A 26,203-nucleotide genomic window follows, 5' to 3' on the forward strand; every position below is an offset into this window, starting at 1 on the left:
ATGGCTTGGTTCAGTCCAAACATTACTAATAAAACTTTGGAGACGGAAATGACCGAGGGTCTGGCACGAGATGAGCACTTGGCTCGAGTTGAAATAGCTCTTTTGAGTATTATATTCCTCAGTGCGGTAATGCTAAACTTGGGATTGTTACTGGTGCTATGGAAGCGGAGGAAACAGCTGTCGAGGATGCGCGTTTTTGTTTTTCACCTTTGCCTGGCAGACTTGGTAGTCGCATTTTTCCAAGTGTGTCCTCAGCTGATATGGGATATAACGGATAGATTTGTCGGTCCTGACATTATGTGCCGCCTGGTGAAATACATGCAGGTCGTTGGCATGTTTGCGTCTACATACATGATTGTAGTGATGACCATTGACCGCTACCAAGCCATTTGCAACCCGATGGTCACTTTCCAAAGACGCAGAGCGCGCTGGAACGTCCCTGTTTGTGTTGCGTGGTCCGTATCCCTGATCGGCAGTCTCCCTCAAGTGTTTGTCTTCTCCCGAGTTCAAGTCGCGCCTGGTGTCTACGACTGCTGGGCTGACTTTATCAAACCGTGGGGACTGAAAGCTTACGTGACCTGGACAACTATGGTGATATTTGTCTTGCCCATCTTGACTGTTATCGTGTGTCAGGTGCGCATTTGTCGCGCTGTTCAAATAAACCTCCAAATGAAAACGTACCGAGGGGAAACTGTTACCAAACCATTGCCCTCGAGGGCAAGTAGCGTAGCCGGGGTGTCCAAAGCAAGGATCAAGACCGTGAAGATGACTGTGGTCATTGTTCTTGCCTACATTATCTGTTGGTCACCTTTCTTCACTGTCCAGCTGTGGTCCGTCTGGGATGCAAAAGCACCCACTGAAAGTAAGAATCATCATCATCATTGTTTATTTGTTCTGCATGCACAGTTTAAATTTTTTTTTTTAATATATATTTAAATAAAGTTTACCATCATTCACATCTATGTTTTTTTTATCATTCAAAGAGCGGAAATAAACATCCCTTGTTATGATGATCCCATGCAATCATAACACTATTTTTCATTCTCAAAATTACAACTGATTGTCTTAAAACATCACATGAACAGATGATTGATATTATAATAACTATGTTATGTACTTTTATATTGATTTCAGCTGCGATGTTTACCATCATGATGCTGTTGGCAAGTCTGAACAGCTGTGCAAATCCCTGCATCTACCTGCTCTTCAGTGGAAAGCTTCCTAAAAGACTAGTGGCATTGGTGTGCGTCGGCCAGTCGGATATGGAGGAATCCATACATGAGGATGCAACTGTTGTCAGCTCCTTGTACATAAGTTTCAAGAGCCTGTCTGACTCCAGATGAAACAAGCTGCCCAGTGGTTGATATCCAGGACAGTGTAGATATTATGTTTACCTTTATTGCTTCTGTACATGATTCACTGCAAATATATTCTGTACAGTGCATCTGCTTTTGCCCCACTGCGGCTTAAAGAAGAATGTGTCTTTGAAAATAATTGGAGTGCTGTGTATAAATTGTATATTCAAAGAGCACAATGCTATAATGGGCTTATGTACCATGCATGTGTATTTGACCATGAAAATGGAATTGCAATGTTAATGGGATGTTTTCATGACTAGTCATGCACAGTATAGTTTCTTAGATATTGCCTCAATAATTGGCATTTTGAGCTTGTTGCATGATTCATACATATACAAATTCATACAAAATATGATTAAATGCATAAGTGCCTAGTGTCTGTGACATATAGTGAAGTCTAAATCTATGTCTTTTGTCTAAAATTAAGACATATAACACTGTATCAATATAATATATATATACAGTATATACACACTGTGTCAATGATTACTTGTAGGTATGCAATTTATGAACTGTGAAAAAGTTTTTTCTTTTTTTTTTGTACATTATAAGTACATTTTGCATGGCACAGTAAACACCATATATGTTTTCCTCTTTTGATCCAAGCGGGTGTAATGCTGACAAATAAACTAATGATATAGCTTGTGTCTGTTTACTTTCCCCCCAAAGGACAACTCTTAGGTCAATGGACATGATAGAACAGGCCCATATATGAACTAAAGCAATATTCATATTCAAAGATAACAGTGCTCATCTTCTGAATGAAAAATAAGCATCATTTAGCTCCTTTGGATTCAAACTTGAATGTGATGTCTAATCAGCTGTTTGGTTCCCACAGAGGATCTGGTCTAAGATTGTTAAGACTCACTGACCACTGGGACCCTCAGTCTGATTTTGCCTCAGTAGTTTAAAGGTTGTTGTGGTCTATACTGAATTTGCTAATACACTGCATGAATGAGATCCCTACTCATTGATAAGGAATCAAGGTACAGTGGTATTGGCCCTTAGCACTAAGACGATGGAAACTACAGTCAGAAGCTTATTTTACCATTATTATAACACACCTTTTCCCTTTCATAAAGCCCTACAGCTAGAAGATGGCTCTGGTCAGCTCTTTAAACCCTATGCTCTCTGCGCTTCTAAGATGTTATTTTCATTCCTCTTCTTTGAGCTGTATATCCTTACATTACAACTTCAAATGCACAATCACAGATTTCAACACTACTTGACATCACACACAATCAAATAACATGCAATCTGCCTGATTCTAGGTTTCTTTTTTTCTAGTTTTGAAATATACATAGTATATAAATATTTCACGCAGAGCACAAACATCATTAAAAAAGAGATTCTTCAGTCACAGCTCTATGAAGAATAATGCTCAGTGAACCTCAGAGAACTATAGCTTCTGCCTGATCCACAGGAAGATTGATGCATATAAAAGCCTTTCAATGAGTTTTGAGACTACAGTATCCTCAGATCTGTAATCTTACCCAGTGTGTGGCAGCTGGCTCAGGCCTCAGCTTTGACCTTTTCCAATTAAGGATGCCCACCAGTCATCAGCCCCGCCTCCTCACAACCAGACCATTGGGTGTCAATCAGCTTGTTCCTATAGGAACACATCCTGTGGAGTGGAATCAAAGAAGCATAATAAATTGAACTCCACATACAGTACTGTGCTGTACTATACCTGTGCATGCAGATATATGCACAAGCACACAAACACACACAAAATATATTCAAAATATAGAAAAGCAATTATGACTATGGTCAGTCACTAAGTAAGTGCACTCTATTGTTTTATATTTGCCTGGTAGTGAGGATTTTATTTTGCTTCCTATCGATTCTGAGGCGGCAATTCTTCATTTTGTGATAATGATTAACACATTTGATCCATAAGTGCTGCATGAAAACAAAATAAGTGGTGAGGTGAGAACACAGGGATAATCTTTCAAAGTGCACAGTGTGACAAATTGGCCCACTTAAGAAAAGCAGGTTGGCAAACAGCAAAAATATTTACTCAGATAATGTGTTCATTGGATTTGTTCTATCATAGCTCTTCTGGGTACTGAAATACTGAAATTGAGAAATTATGTGTCACATTTTTCAACCTTTTCAAAGGAATCTAAAAAATGAAAATGAAACACCTTTGTGTCGGCCCTGTGGCCCTGTGGCCCTGTGGCCCTGTGTAAAATGAATGTGGTATCAGTGCAGTGACAATGAGTGTGAACACAGAGAACTGGTGGCTTAATATAAGCCTTCTGGCGATAGTTCATTGTATCTCAATGTCCAGTTCAGACGTACATACTGCAAACTAAACATAGAAAGTTAAATCAATTGTGTGGAAATTCAACGTACTGTATAATACCCTTGAACTGAACTCACTACACTAGCTGACTGTACCTTGAACTGTTGAGGTGATAGTTTGTATGAACCTAGGAAATCAACTAATGAGATCCTACAGCTACAGTGCCTTCGGAAAGTATTCAGACCCCTTTTTCCACATTTTGTTGTGTTATAGACAATTTAAAATGGATTAAAATGGATTAAATTAAAAGAAATGGCCATCAATCCATACACGAATGACAAAGCAAAAAAACAGGTTTTTAGTAAATGTATTAAAATTGAAATACAGAAATACCTCATGTACATAAGTATTCAGACCCTTTGCTATGACTCTCTTAAAACTAGCTAAAATGCAAAAATGTCATCAACAAATCACTCAGTTAGTTGAATTGAGTCCATCTTAATGCAAGGATAATAGTTGGAATTATTATCTTTGTTTTTATAGGGTCTCTGATTTGCATAGAAATCAATTACACACTGTGTGGATCAGGTTGTCATCACAAACTGAGCAAATGGAGAGGAACATTTGCTCAGTTGGTAGTGACATCCTAATCTACACAATGTGTAATTGATTCCTATGCAAATCAGATATTAATTCCAAAATTACACGAACTATTATCCTTGCATTAAGACAGATTCAATTCAACTTATTGAGTGATTTGTTGATGACATTTTTGCATTTTAGCTAATTTCAAGAGTGTCATAGCAAAGAGTCTGAATACGGATGTACATGAGGTATTTCTGTATTTAAATTTTAATAAATTTACTGACATTTCTAAAAACCTGTTTTCACTTTGTCATTCTGTGGTATTGTGTGTGGATTGATGGCAAATTCTTTTAATTTAATCCATTTTAAATTGAGTCTATAACACAACAAAATGTGGAAAAAGTGATGAATACTTTCTGAAGGCTCTGTATGTTGAGAAATGATATAATGTTAGCCACATGATTGATTACATGGTTTCACAACACAGTAAAACCATACAGCTAAACAATGGAACAATACCTGCTTTAAGGCAGGGAGAATCAATCATGACGTCTGTAGTCCTATGAGAGGTTGATTGCTTCATCGATATTGAATGCAACTCTATGGGTGTTCTAATGTTCTTTCACACAATGTAATGTTTTCAAGCTGGAGCATGTTCAATATCCAGACTACCTGGGGCAGAATCCTTGACTATCAAACTAATGCTTATGGAATCAGTTACAACATACACTTGACCGGATTGTTAATAATGCCAATAATAATACATTATTATTGTACATTTAGTACATTTAGTACAAATAGTACATTTTCTGATTATGCATTGCTTTTCAAGTGCAAATGCATGTAATGCAAATGATACAGGGGAATTAATGCATTTATAATTCTCTATGCAGATCGGTCTCGCTCTTTGAGCTTTGAAGAGAAGTGTCCTTTCACCTCTTACATGTAAACAATTTGGAGTGGTATTTTAATATTCATGGTTGCCCCACAGTGTTACACAAGTGTCTCCTGTCTGACTGCTGAGTGTGAATGGAATGATAAATCTCACATGGTGGGGAACCATTGGTTGGGCCTTGTTTCACCTGGGGTAAACACGGCCTCATGTTCCATATACATTTACCACTGCAGTACAGTAAGCCATGAGGTTTATCAGGCTTTGATAGAGCGACAGCCATCCCACCTCAGGTACAGTACTGTACCACCCTACTCTACCGACACATTATTAAAATTTAAACTCACCACACTACTCTGAGACTTCACAGATGTTCATTAATTTATACTATTGGAGAGAATTTATTATAATACTGTATGCTGGTCTTGAGTTCTTCCATATGTTTGCACAACTTTTCCTGACAGCTTAATTATGACCCTGCTGAAAATTTCCCCCTCAATCCCACCACCCAAAATACTGTAAGTGAGTGCTCCAAGATGAGTTGGCCTAATCATAGTCTAGGTATAATATCAATACTTAACTATACTGTAGATCATATAAGGAGAATGTCTCTTAATCTTACATTACATTTGCAAGGCTTGACTCTGAGTGTGAGGTTTCTCATAAAACATTTAAGCAGAGGTTGAGGGAGGAATAAGAGATTGTATAATTCATGCCTTCAACCTTTACTTAATTAAAATGAAACATGCCGTAGGTTTATGATTTCCCTGAAAGAAGAGTCCTCAGCCACTGGAGATTTAGGGAAAAGTGTGCATTTAGCTTAGCAGAATACCATACTAACGGTTAAGAAAACATTGACAGAGCCTGAGCAAGCCCTACTATACAAAGCCTCAGAACAGGTATGTCCCAGAGGCAGAGACAGGGACATCAGGGAAGCAGTACAGATTGGCGGAGAGGTTATTGGTTTCTTAATAGGAGGAATGCTATGGGGCTTCTATTGGAACAGGTAGCATCACATACATACTCACAGACTCTCAGCATCACATACTTTTTGCTTTGTTGTCTGTGTTTCAAGGCTTACGCAAGGAAGGTCTATTATGCTCAGTCAGGTGTCTTTTTTCAAGGCAATTTCACCATGTTTTTCTCTGCCACAACTGCCATAGGCCTTGAAATTCAAGAGTGTATCACAGAGCAGTGAAGGAGGAGAGAGCTGTTATCCATGTGTCTTAGTATGCCAGTGCATCTCAGCACAAGCTGATCAGGGTTCAGATTCATCTAGCCCTAAGTTGTGAAATAGAATTCCCTCTGTTCAAGAGAAGTCGCTTCCACATGATGTATGATAATGCCCATCCCAAAGAAACTATCAGGCATGGTCTGACTCATTCAATCATGCTAAAAGAACTTGTGCAGCATGCTTGTTGACATTGTAGGTATTGTTCTAAAACCCAAGGGTTGGGGTACTAGTATACAGTGGTGCTTGAAAGTTTGTGAACCCTACAGGGATGGTCATTATTTTTGTATAAAATATTAAAATTAACTTATAAAATCTTTATCTAAACCCCTAAATAACTCTCGAGACTTAAATGTCTCTTATAGCCACTAATCAGTCTCTGACATCTGTTTTGGGAGATTTTTCCCCACTCCTCCCTACAGAACTCCTAGCCAATTGAGTGAGGTTTGAGGGGTGTCTGGCATGAACTGCCCACTTCAGGTCCTGCCACAGTATCTCGATTGGATTTAGGTCAGAACTTTGACTTGGATTTAGGTCAGAACTTTGAATCCAAAATACAAATCTTCTTTCTCCTGAACCATTATTTGGTAGATTTGTTTGAATGCTTTCGGTCGTTGTCTTGTTGGAAGACCCATTTTCAGCCCAGCTTTAGCTCCTTGACTCATGGCTTGACGTTCTGTTCAAGAATCTCCTGGTGTACCTCAGAATTCATGATTCACTTATTGTTGTCCAAGTCCAGAGGAGGAAAAGCAGCCCCAGATCTTGACATTCCCATCACCATGCTTGACTGTTGGTATAAGGTTCTTTTGGTGGTAGGCAGTGTTGGGTTTTCACCAAGACATAGTGGCTTTGATTGTGACCAAAATGGTCAATTTTGGACTCATCTGTCCAGAGAACAGACTTCCAGAAACCTTCAGGCTTGTCCAGGTGATCTCTGGCAAAGTTAAGACAGGCATTTTGGTTCTTTTTTGACAGGAGAGGCTTCTCCCTAGTAACCCTCCCATTTCGATTCAGTGTTCTTCTTATTGTTGAAGCATGCACAGTTACCTGAGATGCAGCAAGGGTGGTCTGCAAATCTCTAGATGTTATGTTTGGGTTGGCTTTTACCTGTTTTATTATTTTTCTTGTGGCTCTTGGGAATATTTTGGAAGGGTGTCCACTTCTTGGCCGAGTTGCTGTCATGTTAAATGCTCTCCATTTGCAAATGATTTGCCTCACAGTGGACTGTTGGAGCTCAAATCTTACTGAGATGATTTTATAGCCTTCGCCAGACTGATATGCACTCACTACCCTCCTTTCCTCTCGGCATGGTGTGTTTTGGATTCACCTGTATGGGTAACACAAAACTGACCAGGATTCTTATCTCTATTTATCAGAGTCCCACCCAAACTATTTCCTAAAGATCTCTCCTTTGATTGGTTCATTTGGTACCCAATTATTTACCCACCTGATTCTACTTACCTACTTGATTTAACCAATGCAACTTGGGGTTCACTTATTTTTGCATCTGCACTAATTTCTTTGTAATTTAGTTTTTCTACTACACACATGATTTCCTCTAAACCAACATATGGAATTGGTAAATATAAACGTGTTATGTCAGATAAAAAAGACTAGTTCTGATTAAATAAAGATTTCATGGTAAAAACAAAAAAAATCTATAATTACACAGGGGGTTCACATACTTTCAAAGAGCACTGTATATTGATGATATCATTCCCACACTTGAGTAGCAGGCAGCATCAGGACCTTTGAACTCAGTACCTACCAATACTGTAGGTTGAATAGATAAAGGTAAAAAAGCTGAACAATTCCTGTCATTTTTTAACCAAACTAATTAGATGTTGAGGAACTAGAGTCTCCTTGGTGAATACTTATGTTGGTTTATGCTGCCTATAGCTGACCATGTTTGATAGACCCCAACCAACACTACAGTACTGTATATTTTACCTTCACCAAGGGTACTAGAGAAATCTTAGTTGACCCTCTCCTATGGTTGAACCTGTGGAACTTCAGAAGAGATGCAGGAATATTACAGTATTGTAAATAAAGCCGAAGGTTGATGATGAAAAGAGGGTATTGATAGTGGGACCACTTTGATTTGGCATTCTGACGTCAAGGGTACCTTTCAAAGAAAATTGCATTGAGGCCAATGTCTCAATAATGCATTGCTTCCAGCACTCCTGTAAGACTTTGATCATGTGTAGTACAGATAAGATGCTTTCCTTTGTGTTAAATGCATGAACCTGTCAATCAGGTGGACACAATACAGCATCATTAGAAACCTGCTGCATCTTCCGTTCATGTTCATTTGACTAATGCAATAACTGGACATTTACATGATAAAACTCATGATAATATACAGTATACCCACATTTGTCTTTTACAAGGACAAATACAAACGTGGTACCTTTTTATCCCAATTAGAACATGTCTGTGAAAGAGGGTGTAGGAGTGCTGCCTCTCCACTCTGTCTTCCGAAATTATCCATTTACTATATGTGGAGATGTAGTCTCAGGTTGAAAATTAAAGCAGACAGATGAATAGTCGACATTTTTCTCTTCAGCTAGAGCTCCCATCTCCACCTGCTCTGTGAGTGGCTTCCCTCCTGTGGAGCATTTGTTCATCCTTTTCATATGGAGGATCCGGAATGCAGGATTGATCCACCTGCATGCTGGTGTGACTACTGGTGCATGTGTATGTGTGTGTGTGTGTGTGTGGGGGGGGGGGGGGGGGGGGGGGTTGAACCACGCAGCAACCCAGACCTTCCACTTAAAACAAATGGGATGCTTGGCTAGAGAGAAAGTAGAAAGATACATAGACAGAGACAGGACTGCCAGATTCTAAGGATAAACATTGACACATGTTTCGCCAACTAAGTGAGTTTCCACGGACCAGAACATGAGAGCCTATTTCCAGACACACCAATGGGTCCATTCTCATATAGGTCATTCAGGAGACATATCTGAAATGTCAGCATGAACAGTGTTGTACCGTATAGGATATATATGTGATATAATGAAAATGAATATCTAATCTTCTGAAGCTACAGTGTGAGATCCAGATGGGGTCTGCAAATAACATACAGTCCCTCATCACACAAACTTAATAACAGATACATACGTTCATGTTTGGTCTAGACTACAAAAGTAGACTCCTTGAACAACGACAGAAGTGAGCTCCTCTATTTCAAATTATGTTCGATATCTGCAATAGAGCAGGGCAGTTTTTCTGACCTTTTACAATGTTTCTCCCTCTTGTGCCTTTCCGCTTATTGCTTTTACACCCACTCAGACCCATCACCATTTACTTGCCTGCATCTATTCCTAATTGAGCCGTCAAAACGAGATTTGATCTTTTCTCATTCAGCTCCTTTTAACTCAAAGCTCTGCTCAGGCTATTCACATCATTCCTCAATGACATTTTGTTTTGGTCTTGGTCCCCATTGCTTTTTCACTTTCACTGACAGAAACTTTGAGAGCAGAGGGAAAATGACTGTCAGTTCATAGTTGTATGTGAAAAGCACAATTTTGGCATTTCCACTTACCACTTTACGGATGTGGTGGAAGTCTAGGATTTACCACTCTGTACTTTAGCTCTTCAGAGATGAGATTCAAGAAATAAAGTCCTGAGTAGCCACAATATCTGAGTCCGGTATTTATTATTGCTTGCAAACAAGAGACAAGAGCGGCGTTCAACATTTCATACCTATCCACATTCCTGTCGGCAAGATGTGTCTGTCCTTTTCTCTCTCTCTTCCACCACTCCCTCCGAAACCACAGCTATCCATATGGTAATCATACGGTGTTTCTCAGAAGAATGGCTATAGAACTTTAGAGGTGTGGTAATAAAGAAGAAAATGTAATCACAGTATTTACACAAGTTGTATCAGTCATATGTCAGGATCAGTAATGATCCAGGCATGCACACATGCCGCTGATAATATAAAAATAATCGCGTGCAGGCTCACGTATCTTATACGTGACTGGGTTAATGATAAGCAATAATGTAATAATAATTACAAATCCTGTATTATGATATTTGGAATATATTTTTCGCTTTGTATTCATGCATGTGTTTCTTTATCATATCTGCTGAGATGCCATCTGATAGATAATGGTTGATTGCAGAAACCTGAGTGCCATGAATCATCAGAGGTCATCAGGCTGCTTTCTCTACTGCTTTCTCCAGCCATGATCAATACTTCCATTTCTATTTTCATGCGTCCATGTGAGTCACAATCACCTGCCATACTGTGGCTTCTCCCCCATGGAGGGGCTGAGCCAAAGGCTTTCCCCAAGCTGTAGGGAGTCAGGGACAACTCATTATGTAGGACTGAGTCACCCAGTGGGAGATAAATTCTCTTTACATTAGCTATGTTATTATCTCTTTATGGTCATAGAAAACATTGTGGTGAGATTGCAACCAACCCACCAGACTCCTCACAGAACTGCGTGCTAACATGTAACTAGTGCATCCAGTTGATCAAATACATCCAGTTGATCAAATACATTGTTAACTGTATGCAGGCAGGAAAGCACATTTTATAATTCTCCCTGGTGTATTCTGTCCCTCAATTAGATGTGGAATGAAATTGGAAAATTATGAAAAAAAATTGTCCTTATCTTTTAGATTTCTCAAAGTGTACAGAATGCCATAATAAACTGAAGAACCGCTACACATCTTGCCAGATATAACATTTTTCAAGTGACCCCCATGTCCTGTGTTCTGATCAAATGGCCAGAAATATTTTCTTTGGTCTAAATACTGTACTTTTATATTGTATTTTGACAACTACTTCTCTTGAGGATTAACCTTTATTTTGACCTTTAACTTCATTTATGCAGCATTTAATACAAAGCTCACAATTGAAGTATTCCTTAAAAATATCATGACCAAAAATAGAGAACAGCCAATGTTGTTATTGAATGAGCTTAATGCCAAAATCAGATGTTATCTTCATTCTTTCAATGCTGATTCTTTACAAATCCCCATTGAATATGAACATCCAGGGAGTTGTTCCAGTGTGTTGCAAACAAAGATGGTTCCATTTACAGTCCTTTGCCTAGCATCCCCAACTACTCCCTAGCTTTTCGTTGGAAAAGGATGAGCTGAATAACTTTCATAATCCCTTTCATGTCCGCTCGGTCGCATTCGTAGCTTTTCATATGACCTGGGTTGTTAGATTCCATAAAAATTTGGTGTTCTGCTTTTTGTATAAATTCATACAAATTAAGTGTGAGATCCCGTATTTTCAACCAATGTTCTCATATGATCAACAAACACATTGAATGCACCCGTATCAAGAAAAATATCAAGACAATTGTCGAAAAATATTGAGTCATCTTATTAAACCAATTAGAACCAGGGCCAGTGGTAAAACCAGTGTTTCAGAGGTGGGGTTTTTTTGTTACAGAGTTTCAATACTACAGTTCAGTATATCATCAAGTAAATGTTGTACAGTAACTTCACAAGGGAACTGAGTGAATCCTATCATCAAAGCCATGCTGGGGGTTCAGAGAGAGAGAGAGAGAGAGAGAGAGAGAGAGAGAGAGAGAGAGAGAGAGAGAGAGAGAGAGAGAGAGAGAGAGAGAGAGAGAGAGAGAGAGAGAGAGGAAAGAGAAGACAGAGGGAGGAGAAAGGAGATGAACTCTTACATGGCAGGGACAAGTCGTGACACGGAGACACAGAGAGGCAGAGAGATGGTGGTGAGGGGAGATGTAATAACCATCATTCCTTGGTCCTGAGAGGAAAGAGAAGACTGAGGGAGACGGTGATGATAACATGAGATCATGATATTGACACACTCTATTAACTCACTTTTCTAAAACAAAGATTTGCAGTATAAAGAAAAGGAAGGTACATTTGCAATTATCCCACAATTCACAGGAACCAATATGGATTGGTAGGTACAAAATGATACAGTAGCTTTGGGGAAAAAACACTTCAAACAAATCAAAGCATCAATCATATTTTTACGCCACTTCGTCATATGAACAAAGCTCACTTAATAGGATACATGTGCCTGCACACAATAGTAGTTACTGGCACCAAATGTGCATGTTATGGTGTTCTTGTAGATTAGATTACATTGTACTCTATTATCTGTTTACACAGAAATTTGTTTCTCATCACATGCTCCAACAAGAAAAAGTACATGCAATGGATTTGAGCAGTTTGTGTTATTACAATTACTTTTGTGTAATAACACAAACCACTCCACTCCATACATACACCCTGAAATTACATACTTAACATGTTTTTACTGTGTTGTTACTACAGTAATTACAGAGTTACTTCACAGGTATAGGGGTCTTAACCGTACTGCATACAGTGTATTTCCTTTTCAAAGAGGCACTTAAAAGCTCACTTCAGAAACCATTTACACTTGATTCAGGGCCAGAGAAATTAACCTCCACACAATTAATGATGTCCTTGTTGGGCCCTTGGGCCTGTGCGACAGCCATGTATAGACTTCCACTAATTCTACACCTTGAATAGGCCTGTGAGGATGCTCGACTGTGGAAGGTCATTGACGGGTTCAGATATATGTTTGACTTACTGTGACAGTGATAGTCACGCCTGGACTTACTGTGTTCAATTCCTGGCACATCATCACTATAGTGGTGAGAGGACTCATCAGGAAGGTGTGTCCTCTTGGAGGTTAATTGATAAGAGTGTGAAAGCTATTGGTCATACTTGACCAATCAATACATCATCCATGCCATCTGAACATGATTACTACAGTACAGTACATACACTTACTAACCACAGCAAAAAGGCAGCAAGAAGTAAATTCACAGAACTTCAACAATGTTTTATATATTCCACTCAATAATATGCACTGGCACAATTCATTTGAATGGGAATTAGCATGACTATATGTGTGTGTGTGTGTGTGTGTGTGTGTGTTTGTGTGTGTGTGTGTGTGTGTGTGTGTGTGTGTGTGTGTGTGTGTGTGTGTGTGTGTATGTGCGTGTGTGTGTGTGTGTGCGTGCGTGTGAGTGTGTGTGTGCGTGCGTGTGAGTGTGTGTGCGTACGTGTGCGTGTGCGTGTGCGTGTGTGTCTGGTCCAGTTAGATTGTGGGTGGGAGGATGGCCTACCATGCCGGTCCACACTGCTGGGCAAATCAATAGACTAGCAGGCTCTGCTAGGCTGATTGCATTCAATCCTGCAATGTTACTCAGTAGAGATGCCCCTGAAAGTCAATAAAGACACAATGGTGCTGGGTGAGCTGCTATGGGTATTAGGGTCTTGGTGAAGAGTATAGTAATGACAGAAGAAGACACACTGTTTCTCTCTTCTCATTGGCAGAGAAAAACGCTAGCTGCCACTTACAGTATGATGGCAACAACTGTCAGCTTATGGAAGATAACACTGAGAAATTGGCTAATAACACTCCACAAGACGCTGTACAATTTTATAACAAAATCCTTAATATGATAGATATTGTATTTGCTTCACTTCTTCAAAAGATTGGAGCTTGAGTAATGATAACTGATTGTGTTGTTATGAAAGTGTGAGCATCTTTGAAGCTTATTGTTTGGAATACAAAGACCTGTACTAGCCTCGAACAACCGTTAATGTAACAAACATCCCTCTTCCATCTTAAAACATTTTTTATTGGAGCCAAGATGTGCCAATTAGTGTGAATTATCTGAACACTAAATCTAATGAAAGTGTCTAATGGCAAAGTAATGCCTCCTCACCCCCTACCCTTTCACACCTATGGTACTTTACCTGCTTTGGTAGGGCTCATTTTAAGATGTCATAATCATTTTAATAATGCAACATTTTGGGTTTTACAAGTTATGAAACTGTCAATTTCCTTTATTTTGCCACTGGCAGGGTGATTATACTATTTAGTGTGTCTTGTGAATTGACAATTGATACAATTCCCAAACTTGAATTTCCTCACCGGTGGGCAACCTGCAGCCTTTAAGGCTGTTAGATTAGAGCTCTTGGGGGGGGGGGGGGGGGCTTTCACCACTTTATTTCTAATGTCACTCCTACAGATACAAACACACATGGACCCCCCACCCCGCCCACACACACATCATTTAGGGAGAGTCACACTGTGCTGCTCTGAGGCTGCTGCTAAGTGAAGGGAGAGGGGGGAGGGGGGAGGGGGGAGGGGGGAGGGGAGAGGGGGGAGGGGGGAGGGGGTATGTGTACAAGATCAGTGCCTTCTGCCTGACAGGCAGTAGCTTAGAGGACAACATTTGCCCAACTTGCTCCAGGGACCAGACATGAGTCATTACTTACTTGTGATGCAGGTAGAGATTGTCTGAAGACGGGACTACACCAATAAATTCTCTCCTGTCCAACATGTTGGAGAGAACAGAAAGAGCAAGAAGAGCTCTTATGGTGACAGCTGGTCAATGCACTTTAACGTCTATAGAGATTAGCATATACACACACACACACACACACACACACACACACACACACACACACACACACACACACACACACACACACACACACACACACACACACACACACTCACTACCATAACTGCTCCTATATACATATTATTTATATTGTAATGCTCATTATCTACCCATTAATAACCGTCATATACTGACATAGCACATTTCATAATTCATACTGTATATCCTATTGTGGATATTTTCCAACTATCCTAAATGTTGCTATTTACTGCTACTTATACTTTAAAGATTGTTATTGACTTAGTACTTGTATTGTGCCTGCCCTTATTGTGTATTATTGTTCTTTTATTTTTACTTTTGTGTTATCACTGCTCTGTTCAGAAAAGCTTGCAAAGTAACCATTTCATTGTTCAGTGTACAACCTTTATCCTGTGCATATGAAGCTGCTGCTATATGTCCCAATCACCCAGTCTCTTTGATGTGGTTGTTGATGATGAACTGGTTAGAAAAGAGAATCTTCTTTTAGTGCATAGGACACTGCTAAAATGAGCTAGTACATGAGACATGTTTCTTCATAAGAGGACATAGGTCTGCTATAAAGAAGTGTAATGTGCATGATTTGCTGAATGGGTAAACAACAATCACTTTCCTTTATGCTCCTAATAATGCTCTCATTTTATATCTGCAGGTTCAGTCTTTGTCCAGAAGATGTCACTAGTGATCTTTTGATGGAGGATAACAGCAAGAATAGGGAATTCACATCGTATGCTGTGGTAGAAGCATGTTACAAAAGAGGAAAACATAATGCCAGGTAGGGGATTATCAGAAGGAGTATCAGACATGCATCGTCACTCACAGTCTTTAGGGTAGGCTACTTACTGTAATGTCATTTCTTTTGACTTTGTGCAGCTACTTTAATCCTGTGTAATGTACTGCTAACACCATTTACTCCCATAGCTTCACTTGTGTTTTGCTATGTTAGAGCTTGTACAAGGTGGCTGGGATACCATGCCCATGTCAACACGTTTTATTATGCCGCCTTTTTACCCTGCAGTTACTCTAAAACTACAATGACTTTCAGCGTACGATTTCAGCTCTTAAAGCCTCACTACAAGGCCTAATGGTCGAGATAAACCTTTTTACATGTAATAACCTTTTTACCTTTTTACATGTAATAACATAGCAGGCAACTGCTATGTTATTACATGTACATTACATACTATACTACTGTTGTGTTGCAAAATGTCCTACAGTCATGGTATTTCATCAGGCTCATGCAAATTGAGTCTCATTACATACAATGTGAGTTTTTGCAGGAGTCTCTTCCTCGATAGGGATCAGATCCCTCTGGGCTTGGGGAGCTTCCTAGGCATTGATCACCATAGCTTTGTTGTGCTTGGCATTTATTTGCCATCAATCTGTCAATATAAGCATGATTCAGCAGTTTGTATACAGACACATCCATTGACTTCAAGTGGATATCAGATGTTACTGTAAGTGTCTCTAAAGAGACATTTCACAACAAGTACAGATTATAGTAAATTATTTATTTACTTCTGGTTACCACTGGCAGTCACAGATCATAGTCTGTACTTCACCTAAAGGACATCATGACTCTTGGTGGGAGCCAAATTGCACATATTACCATATTCCAAATTGATAAAAAAAAATAAAAAAAATAAACAGACTTGATGTTATTGAAAATAATAAATTAAGTGAAATTGAGTCAGATTATTAATATTAAAATATTCCCTGTCAATCCTTCTTATTGTAACTGCCAACCTATTAGGCTCTACATCGACTTTTTGCTAATGTTAGTGTACTGCTATTGGCCGGGTGTTTCCAAAATGACACATCTGGGCCAATGGTAGAGGAGAATTACAGTAAAACCAGCAGGTGGACCATGTGCCTGTGCTACATGGGCACAATGTAACTCAGCAACACAATCAGCCCCATGCCTCCCACTATGGCTGCTGAGTAGGTCTTCCAGACAGGAAGCAACCGCCACACATTATTACTTTCAGGGGAGGCTGGTGGAGGCAGAAATCAGAGGACAGGCTCATTGTAATGCATGTAATGGAATGAGGAATGGTATCAAACACATGTCACAGATGTGTTGCAAGAGTCTCTCACGTGTGTTTGAGACCATTCCTCATTCCATTCCATGCATTCCAATGAGCCTTTCTACCTCCAACAGCCTCCACTGACTACTTTACTATACATTATTCATACGAAAGAAGCATAGTGCTTTTCTTCTGCAGTGAACATCAATAGGAAAACCAACGGTGATCTCTCCCTGAAACGTTTATTATATCTGATCAATGAGACACTTTAAGAGGGAACCCTGCTATAACATGTCCTTGATGATATCTGTTATGAAATCAGCCCCATGTAGAAGATCATTAGGGTCTTTGATATGGTATGGCTTTGCTGTTATATGGACACATCATCCTTGTATACCCACTTTGATATGCTTCCTAGTTCTGACATAAGTCTTTTTCTCTGGCGTGGCTCCATACAGTAGGTCTTTCTCCATACAGTCTGGGTACCTTGTAAGCCAATAGGCATAAAACAGTGGACAAATATAAATGAAAGCTCTCCTGTTGTTCTTTTAGCAGCATCTATGCACCAATATCTCATGCATCATCAAAATAGCCTGGCCCCTGGCCCACAAATCGACCAGCCCATCCACTGGCCCCTGGCCCATAGATAGACCAGCCCACCGGAAAACAAGGTATGTGCGTATCTGCATGCATGCATGCCTGTGTGTGGTGTGTGTGTGCACTGTAAGTGTCTCTGTGGGTACTTTATGTACATGGAGTTTATACCTATGCTGTCTTATCCATTGTTCTGGGAGTGCTGTGCTATGGCAGAGTGAGTGGTTGACCTTTAGTGAATGTCACGCTTTATGTGTTTTCTCAGAGTGGCTGCCTCTGTTCTCATCTCTTCCATGTCATCAGCTGTCACTCACTGTCAGATGTCCCTGTCCCAGATGTTCATCATGAATCTCATTCTCCTCGCTCTCCCAGCTGCCGAATATTAACCACCAGCTACACACACAGGGAGGAGCATGCAAATACAGGAGTTTGAGTAGGAACTGTGATGATGGGACTTTAGATGATATACATTTTATATGATGGTCGTTTTGCTGTTCATTCATACCCATATTTGAGTGATTATGCATTTCTTCCCCTTGAATGCTTCATTTCCTGGAGTTATTGCCATAGGCTGTTAAAGAACCTAGTTTGGCTTCATGGCTATTAAGTTCTGATTAGGTCTAATCACTGAATGTCAACATATTAGGCTTCATTGCTATTCCCTAGCTGTGGAATGCCTGCACCGCTTTTAAAGTAGGGGAAAGGAGAACAGAGGACTGTGAAGGAGTACACAGCAGTGTGAAGCAAAGAGGAGTAATGGGGAGGAACAAGTACCAGAGAGGAAATAAGGAGACAGGAGGAAGAGAGCAGGAGAGTTTAGTAGAGGTAGAGAGAACAGCACAGAAGAACACAGCAGAGAGTGGCAGTATTGAGCTGTGAAGAGCTGAGAAGAGCAACAGGGCCAGACAGGAACATTGATGAGCACAGAGGTGAGAAGTGGAGTGAGGATGGATAGAGGATGGCAGAAGAGAAGGACAGCAGGGCAGTACAGAGCTTAGAGCAGGAGCGAAGAGAGAAGAAGAGCAGTCGAGGATCGAAGGAGATACAGTCGTAATTGGGAATCAGAAGAGCAGAAGAGCATGGAGATGTGTGTGGAGTGGAGAAGAGGAGTGATGAAGTGAAAAGAAATGACAGCTCTACACCCTACCAAACTATCAAACGTGAGAAACCCTTGGATTACCCGCTCTCTTGAATCTCATGAGGCCCGGTGAAGCGCTCGCCTTCCTCCCTGCTTGTCTGCTGGTTTGCTCTACAACTCCTTCCCTCTAAAAGTACTTTTCTCCCTGGCCTTCACTGGTAATTCAGCCTTCACTGCATTGCTGTCTGATGGGCCGTGGCGGTTAAATCGCATTGAGTAAGTCTCCGCTTTCTCATTACTGTTTGTTCTGCTGGCGAGAATTGTATTTTGGATGTGTTTTCTGACTATGGGTCCTAGTGCTGGCTGGTTTCAAGTCTGTGTTTGGGCTCTGGCTTGCTGCGTATACCATCCGTGGTGTTTTTTATGAATGGTGTGATTTTTGATGGTCTTTTTGTTCCTACACAGACATTTCTATTTTTCTTTACTTCTGGATATTACTGTACTGGATATTTGCGCACAACTTAAGAACAAAGGAATGCCTCCTTTGAATTCTCCTTCAGTGGACATTGAGGAGGCTTCAGCAGAAGAGCCGCCCCTCTCACTCGCAAATTGTAATTCAGAAGACATGGTTACTTTAAAATGTGGCTTATGTCAAATGCTTTAGTATCTATGACGGGAGACTCCTGTTTAGAGTCAGAGGAATCTTTAGTGTGTGTAACCAGTCATCGAACTACAGGCAGACATCCTCCACCTCACGGAGAAGGTGAAAGTGAGAGATGATTGTATCATTGCTCTCCAGAACCAGCTGTAGGGGAGCTTTTTAGCCCGGGTGCCTTCCCATTACTAGACCAGTCCCCAAACTGGTGGTCACAGGTAACAAGAAGAAAACCAGGCAGGCAGCCAAGAGTATTGCTCCCCAGGTTTTTCCTCATTGAGGATGAGCTGGTGGAGCTGTCAAACTGCTTTGACCTTCTTGACCATGATGCTCCAGCTCCATCGGCCCCTGACATCCCCTCGGATTCCTCTCCCACCTGGACAATGGCGGTCCTGGCCCCAGCAGCATCTTCAACTCCTACCGGTGCCACCAAGCCTCCCAGGAGTCTGATGCTTCACCCCAGCCCCCCAGCTGCACTGTCCTCCCGGAAGTGGCTACCCCTCCTCCCATCCAGCCGACAGCCGTTCCATCACCCACTGCCCCACCCCCGAAGTCACCCACATCTGTCACGCCTGAGGTTGCTGTTCTGGTGACTCTGGTGCCCTCCTCTGGCGGTCCAGTGCCAGTGCTCTCCAATCACCAGGATTCCTATCAGTTGTTTGTCCTGTCCTGTGTTTGTTATATATTTCCACCTACCACCCCGAGGCAGCCCATGTGCTCTCGCTCCACAAAGGTGGTGTCCCCCCCGACCTAGATAACTACCGCCCAATATCCAAGCTATCTTGCCTTTCCAAAGTATTAGAGTCCCTGGTCAACTCCCAGCTAATTATCTTCCCATTCTACTCTAAATGTGCAACAATCTGGCTTTAGACCTGGTCATCGCACAGTCTCAGCTGCTACACTTAGATGATGTGATAAATTGCCTAGGTCAGAAAAAACATTGTGCTGCATTATTTATAGATCTCTCCAAGGCATTTGATACGGTCGACAATTACCTACTCATTCAGAGGTTGTCTGAAATAGCCCTGGACCAGGCTTCATGTAGATGGTTTGAAAATTATTTAACATAGAGAATGCAGTGTGTCTAAACTGATGGTGTTAAATCAGGTTTTCTGGACATAACAAAGGGTGTTCCACAAGGATCAATTCTTGGTCCAGTTCTTTTTACTATTTACATCAACAATATTGGATTAAGCACCAACCTCAGCCCAACAAATGCTCTCTGCAGGACAGTGAATGCAGACTGTAGCTCAGAAAGAGTCTGAGCTACAGTCTGCATTCACTGTCCTGCAGAGAGCATTTCTTGGGCTGAGGTTGGTGCTTAATGCTGGAAAAACAAAATATATGTTATTTACCAAATCACAGAAAATGTATCTGATTTATGCGTATGTACTTTAGGTGGTGCCCCCATTGAGTGTGTCCCCACTTATAAATACTTGGGCATTTGGTTTGACAAAGATTTAACGTTCAGAAAACATACAGAGGAGCTTGTCAAAAAGCTAAGATTTAAGGTGTAGATCTTGCCTTTCCCTGAACAGCAGACAGTGGATTGTTCAATCAACCTTCATGCTAGTGCTTGATTATGGTGATGTCATCTACCGAAGTGCAGCAGCCACTACTCTTAAACCTTTGGATGCCATCTACTAAAGCGGCCTTCGCTTTATCACAGGTGATAGTTTTAATACTTATCATTGCATACTTTATAAAAAAATTGTCTGAACCTCGTTGAAGTCCCGTAGATCTCTTCATTTCTCCCTTTTTGTGTATAAAACCTTATTGCATAAACTCCCAGGGTAAACTAATTATTGAAATTCAAGAACACAATTACCCAACTCGTTCTCAGAGTTGGTTAAGTCTTGAGGTTCTTCAGGTCTCCACCAAATTGGGTAAATCCACTTTTAGTATGCAGGGCTCCCTTGTAAAAGAGACCTTGGTCTCAATGGGACTCCCTGCTAAAATAAAGGTTAAACAAAAATCTTAAACTGATTTGCCGGAGAGAACAACTCCCTGTTACAGTGTTACATCAATTACAGTGTTAGCAACAGGAAAAAGCTGATTAGATAAAACGGGGCAGAAGTTTGCTGTTCTTATTTCCATACCTCAAGCATGCCTCCCCACTGTGATGCTGAATAAACCATTCCTTGTATATCCAAGTCGTCATGTGAAAATTCATCACAAGCCTCGGCATTAGACTTGCTAATTTCCCACAATGTTTACTGTAAAACAGATCCATAAATATTTATACATACATTTGCATCTCCTCCTAAATGGTTGCTACAGTATGTGTGTGTGTGTGTGTGTGTGTGTGTGGTCTTGTCGATAGACTAGAGCAGTGCTATCACTCTTAATTATTGATGTGCTGGTAATGTTGGGCACTTACTGCTCCGCCAGTCACAGAAGTTGAGCTGATGACATTTCTGTCTGAGTTAATTACACGACATCAGTTCAAATTTCATAATATTAATGCATTCATACATTGCATGCAGTGCTGCCTAGTGTGACATGTGCAGAGCAGTGGTAGAATAAGAGAAAATTGTTTAATTCAGTGAGCGTCTGGAATTTCTGAGAAGAGAATGTGCATACAGCGTGTATTTGAGGGAACAGATCTGCACAGTGAAGAGTTATCCTGTATGATGGGACTCATATCATAGAGTTGATCAATATGAGGTGGCGGCCCTTGTAATTATGATGTTTCCAGATGTGAAAACATTATTCACTTAGAGAGGCAACATGAGTGGGGCAATGTAATGAGAAACTGATGACTGCGTGGGTCTCGTGAATTCATTTCCTGGTATGAATGAGTTCAGACAGTGGGTCAATCCCATTGGCACGGCTGTTCCTTGCCATGCCCTCTGCCACCACACTTCCCCGTATATCTCATGAATATTCACCAGCACAGTGCTTCTCACACCTTGTTCCTGCCCTGTCATGATGCTGCCCATTGGGAGGCAAGACAACCAAACACATGTACAAGCTGGACCAGGTGGGTTAAAGGTGGGTAAAACAAAACACTTTCCAAATTTTGGGGGAGCCATCAGGGGACACAAGATAAATTACAAAGTAAAGTAATACAGAGTAAAACAGTAAATTATTCATGTGTGTGCTTCCTGCCCAAAGCCCTCCCCAACCCCGCATGACATAGCAGGGGCAGGGGAGGCAGGCTCAGTTCCTCAGGCTATTACAACACATCACACCTCAGGCAGCTAGGATAACAGAGATCAATACAGGTTCTACTCTGTGGAGTTTCACTGGAACTCTGGCTGAATAGTAAATTGTATGAGGTTGAGATTGAGATTAGCAAACACAATACAAACTCTGGGTACCGATTATGAAGTCCTTTTGTAGAACTCAAAGCCACATGATAGTCCACAGTAAGCTATTAGCAATTCAATTATGTTGATGTTTTCTAGTTCAAAGCCGGTCAAAGGCTACACATGGTTCACCTTACAACTGTTTATGGCCACAAATCCGATTTTCCATTTACAGTGTATGATTCAATTATTCTGTCCAAGCAATCAATTCGATTCCAGTATCAACCTACAATGGTTTCTCCTTCTCCCTGACATTGACTCAGATATATTGTGGAAGTGATTGCATTTTGGTGTGGGTAAATTGGTTTGGCTTTGCAGTGATGTGAGCCCGAGGCAGGGCTTGAGGAGCTGCGCTAAGGGAAGAGATTAGGGACAATGCCGCACGTAGGAGATGATGGCTGAAGGGGAAGTCTCGGGGTAGAGCACAACATGTTATGTTTGTCTCCTCAAGTCCAGCGCTAATCGGATTACTGGTCTCCTTGCACTGCAGGGAGTCATTTGAGAAGGGTGCAAACACAGGGCAGGCTGGGTGGTGTTGGGCTCAATGGTACAGTAGCACCACCTGTTTTATTTGTTCATTTTGGGAGCTTGGTCACTTCTCTGTTAAAAGGCAGACAGAGATGAAAGGTAATTAAGTGATTTGTGTTACTGGTAGCTCTGAATAGCCCAATCAATGTTACAGAATAGCCCTGGATGTGACATAAGCATCAGTGTACCTCATCAGAACCCTCATCAGTGTACATTTATTCTCTTGAAATATGAAAAAAAACGATGGACAATCATACGATATAGCTTGTCTGTGCTGTAATTAATTGCTTCCTGTGAGTCATTTTACATGTTGCTAGCCTTGCCTACACTTTACCTCCCCATGACCCTCTCCCCCAGGCTCCACTGAATATAAAGGCCTCCTTCAATATACACCCTCATCTTACTCACATTACCTCCCACTGTACATTTGCACCTACTGTGGAGCAGACACCAGTCGTGTGTTGTTTTATTGCAGGCGTTTTATGACAATTTATTAAATGTAAGTGCATTCTCTATTATACACTAGACATTCAAAAGCAATCACCAGGCGTCTGTAATTGCAGTCTTTACAGTCTAGACTATTTTTTACGTCCAGGCCCTTCGTCTGTTATGAGCTTGAGCCTTTCTGTCACTTACCAGATGCTCCATTAAAGATGCATCATAAAGGTTTATGCCATCTACAGCAACATATAACTGTCGCTTGTCAGAAGACATGGGGAAGCACAGTGATACTGAGAGATGGGGACTACTTGCCTTTAACTGAAATGAATGCCATTTGTCCAACCCCTACAAAGACACCAAGAGAAGTCAGGAGACTTCAGCGTGGTCATAAAATATATATATATATATATATAAAAATCTATGTTTATAAAAAGAGTGACTGAATGCTGACTTTGTTGTTTGAGTTGTCAAACAATTACTTTGTTTTGCTGTGTGTCTGTGTGCCAAGTGAAATGCTCTTTTTGATCACTCAGACACAGTATGGCTCCTATGAAGTCTAGATGCTTCAAATGTTGGTGTAAAAACATTATAACTCATACTGAAATAGCTATATAAATAGGTCAATAAATATATGAATAACATTCAAAAAGAAAAACAACAACACGATAAATAAATTAAACAAAGTGTTCTACTCATCAACATCTTTATGTATCATAGATGATTAACACTACAACTGATGACTTACACACTAGAGGTAGAACAGAACAGTATATCAATATCAGGTTCTAATCTTGGTCTTAAAGGTAATTTTGAAGGTCAATGTCATCACTGACACCTGTCTTAGAAGAGAAACTGTCCGTTTTTGTCCAGAGGCAGTCATTGAAATTCAATGCAGCCCGCAATGTAGCAGGAATCACATCGTAATGCAGACATATCCACTGAGTAATATAATAATGTCCAATGCATGGATGAGAATATGAAATAACATGTCTTGCATCTAACCGGTTAATGAAATAACACATTAAAACCCAATTACAACTTTGAGGAAATGCTGTGACATCTTCTTTGACATTATTCAGCCCCCTGCATCCAAACAGTGTTAAAGCTAACTTGTCATGTCTGATGTACTGTCTCTCTTCATCTGGTTTGATGCATGCCACCCCCCTCTCAGACGCGCAGTGATGAATACAGCCGGAGAATCAGACTTGACACATCATTTGTATTGGCGAAGACCGTCAACTGGCAACGATCTACAGACTAAAAAGAGAAATAGAAACAACAACTTCAAACCATACCCCCCCCCCCACACACACACATATATACACACACACCTGCATTTAGCATTCAGCATTCAGCATTCCAGAAGAGACCTTGCCACCCCCCTGTCAGTCGCAGGTATCACCTAACTCTGTTGTTGGTCCCCAGCAGACAGCTTATCCAATTACACCCACGGAAACAGACTACATTGGAGTGAACTCTAAAATTGCCTTGTGTGATTAAACATGGCCCTCATGACATGTGTAAAATTGACAGTGTGATTTTAGACTGTTCCCAATAGAGATTACAGTACACCCCACTAGACACTGCTGTGCTAGTATCTGAGGCTGCAATTCTTTCAGTGCAAGTGCATATTGCTCAAATAGCATTATTTACTGTTAGACTCATTGGGGTAGATGCGTAAATACAGTGTATTGCTGTAGTAATTATTTATCACATAGGCCTTTTTACAGAGGAATGTATGAAGCCTGGCCTCACATTACAATTGTATTGATTATGTTTTGGTCAAGTGTTTTTGTAAAATAACACACTTCTTGTCCCTGTCTTGTGAGAGTTCACCGTCATCTCCTTTCTCCTCCCGCTGTCTTCTCTCTCTCTCTCTCTCTTTCTTTCTCTCTCTCTCTCTCTCTCTCTCTCTCTCTCTCTCTCTTTCTCTCTCTCTCTCGTCCTTCTCTGATGCTTGGAGAGCTTGTTGTCAACATGATGAATGACTGGTGTGTGTGAATGGTGACTGCCCCTCCATCCTCTGAGGGACAACACACTACACAATCCCTGCAATGGACACAGCATTCGCCCTCCATCATATATCACTATAAGTTTTGGGAAAGTTTAAGGACACAGTCAAATAAGAGCCTCACATTTTATGACGTGAGACTCATACTGCAGGGTAATGTGGAATAATTCAACAGTACAACTCCTCTCTGGTTCTCTCAACTTGCTGTTGCAAGGGGGCTGTAATTTCTGTCTTCTCTGGCGATAAATAGAGGATGTACTTAGCTGTGAAGTTGACATGCAGCAGGCACAGCTTACTTGAAAAGGCACATTTTCAGCTTTGTCAAAAAATTTTGTTGCCACACGGAATACTCATTTTCAGTTTGCCTCAGATCTGACGCAGACTCCCCCTTTGATGTGACTGCGGCTTACACTGATTTGCCATGAAGAAGTTTTCTCTCATTAGAAATTCTTTAAACTGCCTGCCTCAAATCACATTAGCTGAGCATAGCAGAATCCCTGGTGGTGGACAGTAACTTTACTGTACAAAAGCACCTACTGTATCGAGGAAAATATTTGGTTTACGCTTTATAATAATGATTAATGAATGATTTCCAAAGGTGTTATTATGACCTATGAGATCATTTATGAGCCATTTGTTAATGATGTGCTCCCCATTTACCTATATATTTCTGAATGTATTTATGCAGTATATATCTAAATTGTATATTTAGTTACTGTTCATAAGTGCATGCACAAATGTTAGTACATGCACTTACTAATACCATTTACTTATTATTTCTAAGCTATTTTGCAGTACCTGATCTAAAGCGAGCA

The 26,203-nt window shown here is 40.7% G+C and overlaps 1 protein-coding gene across 1 annotated transcript; it reads left to right on the forward strand.

Moving 5' to 3' along the window:
• avpr2b.1 (arginine vasopressin receptor 2b, tandem duplicate, 1) lies at window positions 1-1,343 on the forward strand (the record flags this gene model as incomplete). Its single annotated transcript, XM_083667911.1, has 2 exons — window positions 1-862; window positions 1,135-1,343. The coding sequence occupies 2 exons, from the start codon at window positions 1-3 to the stop codon at window positions 1,341-1,343; spliced, it is 1,071 nt and encodes a 356-aa protein (XP_083524037.1).
• Between the last annotated feature and the right edge of the window lie 24,860 nt (window positions 1,344-26,203).

The sequence above is a fragment of the Argentina silus genome (genome assembly GCF_951799395.1).
Source record: "Argentina silus genome assembly, chromosome: 4".
Taxonomy (NCBI): domain Eukaryota; kingdom Metazoa; phylum Chordata; class Actinopteri; order Argentiniformes; family Argentinidae; genus Argentina; species Argentina silus.